We start from the raw sequence: 2950 nt of genomic DNA, 5'->3' as shown, positions 1-2950 counted from the left end.
ATACAATAAAATTAAATTTTTTAAATTAAGTAATTTTTTAAAAGCTTTTTTTAATTTAAAATATTGTTAACTCCTTGTGAATTTTAGAGGGAGAAAATAAAGTCCATAGGTCTGTGATACTAATATTTTGTGACCAGCACTGGGGGAAGGACATTGGACTCCATTCATTTATTCACAGTCTATCTTTGTATTCCTGTCATGTTCCCAAAAGGGTTGGAGGTGTGCTAAGTTCATACAATGAGCTGGGTCTTCAATCTTTTTTTTTTTTTTAAAGATTTTATTTACTTGACAGTCAGAGACACAGCGAGAGAGGGAACACAAGCAGGGGGAGTGGGAGAGGGAGAAGCAGGCTTCCCGCGGAGCAGGGAGCCCGATGTGGGGCTCGATCCCAGAACCCTGGGATCATGACCTGAGCCGAAGGCAGACGCTTAATGACTGAGCCACCCAGGCGCCCCTGTGTCTTCAATCTTTAAGAGAGGAAAAGTGAGCTTTTCCCCATAATTTATACTGACCCCCTTGGTACTCTTCATTGATGTGCCTTAACATCCCAGGCATGCTGTCATCTCAGGTCTTAGCACTTATAAAATGTGCATTCTCTTCTGGGATGTACACATGGCTCCCCTTCCCAGATTCAGGTCTTTGTGAGACATTCTTTTTTTTTTTTTCATTCATGAGATATTTATTAAAATAACACATTTAGGGAAAAAAATCAATATAATGTATACATCATTACTGAAAACTGTATACCATCATACAAAAAAGGATTTTATTTTGGGAAATTGATTGCTAATTTATGGCAAGTTTTACTTTCAGAAATAAAACCACAAAACAACACAATCTCATCCAATCTTAAAGGCTGGCATGCTGAGCAAGGAATGTTCTTATTCTTTGTAGGAGCTCCTTCTTTACACTGTCAGGTACCAGGGCTCTGCCTTTTGGTGTGATTTCAGCTACCAAGTCATCAACAGTAACGTGTTCTAGTCCTTTTTCTTTAATTACCTCTTTACAGTGTGCCTTCAACTGGTCCTTCCAGCCACATTCAATTAATTTAGCTCTCAGCAACTCTTTGAGGCGTTCTCTTTCTCCAGTTTCTATCAACTTCTGGTTAATCACTGCTCTCATCTGCGCATCTTTGTTCATCTTGCTAACCACCATCACCGCGGGCGAGGGCCGTCCCTTCCCAGCGACGAAATGACCCTTGCGCTGACGACCGTTACCTACCACACTCTTCGGCTGCCCGGACCTAGACCCTCAGTAGCTCGGGCACCTAAGCACACAGCTTTGCGAGACATTCTTTGACCACACAATTAAAAAATTTCTGTGCTCCCTCAACTCATGCCACATTATCATAAACTTAGCTCCCCCCTCTCTTGTTTTCTTTATTCTGTAACACTTTGTATCAGTTAATGTGGCAGAGATTCCACTTGTTTTAAGAATTTGCCTAAGTTCCAGGGTGGCCACAGTTTTTGTCTGCTTTGTTCACAGTTGGTTTCCTTTAGACCAAGGGCTGTATCTAGCGCAGAGAAGACAGTCCAAGACTCTTGGTCCAATGAATGAATGAATGAACAAGAGAAATATATTCTATACTATACTGTGAAATGATCAAACTGTCATTTTAAGAGTTACAATGGGATTAGGGACAGAAATTCAGGGATTGAGAGCCTTTCATAGGAAGCATCTTGGAGAACAAGTTTCTATACAATAAGGTGTCTGTTTTCAGCTTTCTGAGTAAGCAAGTAAGATTCTTCCCATGACAAGGGACCTAAAATCCCCTCCCTTGTCAGTGTACACTCTCTAGAGAGGTCAGACCCATCAAACAGAACACCCAGATTAGACAGAGGGAGTCAGGCCCTGGGGCTCCAGTACTGTGTGAGCATTTCTGGAGTTGATGATCAAATATTAAGATCTTGACATGAGATACCAATACAAAGAACTAATCTCTACCAGGAATATTTCCTTAGCTACCCTAGTCATCAAATGTTCCTTGGTGAGGAGGAACTAAAGACTGATTGATATAACATTCTTTGAAGGTTTAAAACCTTGATTAACACCTACTTCACAGTTATGTGATAATAAAATAATTTAAGTAAAGACCTTGTCACAGCGGCTGGCACTCGTGTCTGTTAGTTTTTTACATCCCACCTTGTATGGTATCTAATATGTCAGGAGGAATCATGGAAAATCTTGAGATGGCAAAAGTTAAAAAAAAAATGACCAAATATCCTAGCTAATGCACACTGCCAGGTTATCTGTGACACTCATTGTCTTTAGAAGTATTTTACAACTCTGTAAATTGAGGAAAAGGGTAGTAATGCAAATTATTCTTGTCCATAGAAATGCAAATGATTTTTACCCAGTTAAGGTGCAATTAACTAATATCCCAGTAATTTTGCCCTTTGGATTCTCCTTTGAATGGGTTGTGACTTGTTACCAGTTCCCTTATTAATTAACAGTTTAAACAAAATTTTTGACAAGTCTCCATTTTATATTTTATGAAGATTATGATTTTATTGTCCTCTAATATATAGTTTCTGTATAAACTATGGATTGAGTCTTAAGCTGCAAGTCATTGTATTATTTTTGTCAACATTCTGCGTGTGTGCTTTTTTTAATAAATATTCACAGATGTTTTGTATGTTAATTTACATCAATAAAAATTGCTCAGTACTCCATTGAAGAATATAGAAATAGAAGAGAATGGTAGGAGACAAAGTCAGAGAGATGTGTGGTAGGGAATGCCACAGGAAGGAGTGGAAGGAACCGAGGTTGTGAAAGGCGTCCCATGCCAGATGGAGGAGTTTGGATTTGGTTCTGAAGGTTCCGGACTCCAGTTGAACCATAAGGACACCCCTGCAGAGCTCCTACTAATTTAAAGATATCACAGCTCTCTCTAGAATGTTTTGTTACGTTTTTCTTTCTGAGCAAATAGGGTGCCATGGATTTGGTAACT

The 2950-nt window shown here is 39.2% G+C and overlaps 1 protein-coding gene across 1 annotated transcript; it reads right to left on the bottom strand.

Moving 5' to 3' along the window:
* Positions 1 to 779: 779 nt before the first annotated feature.
* Positions 780 to 1273, bottom strand: LOC113929543 (transcription and mRNA export factor ENY2-like). The gene has a single exon (XM_035727765.1). It carries the CDS (start codon positions 1153 to 1155, stop codon positions 850 to 852), a length of 306 nt encoding a protein of 101 aa, XP_035583658.1. The 5' UTR covers positions 1156 to 1273; the 3' UTR covers positions 780 to 849.
* Positions 1274 to 2950: the final 1677 nt, after the last annotated feature.

This window comes from Zalophus californianus, chromosome 5 (genome assembly GCF_009762305.2).
Source record: "Zalophus californianus isolate mZalCal1 chromosome 5, mZalCal1.pri.v2, whole genome shotgun sequence".
Classification (NCBI taxonomy): Eukaryota; Metazoa; Chordata; class Mammalia; order Carnivora; family Otariidae; genus Zalophus; species Zalophus californianus.
The sequence above is the reverse complement of the archived record's forward strand: the minus strand, read 5'-3'. Positions and strand labels throughout refer to the sequence as shown.

Coding starts and splice junctions, on each gene's coding strand:
- LOC113929543 (XM_035727765.1), bottom strand. CDS start 1,155: ATGGTGGTTAGCAAGATGAACAAAGATGCGCAGATGAGAGCAGTGATT.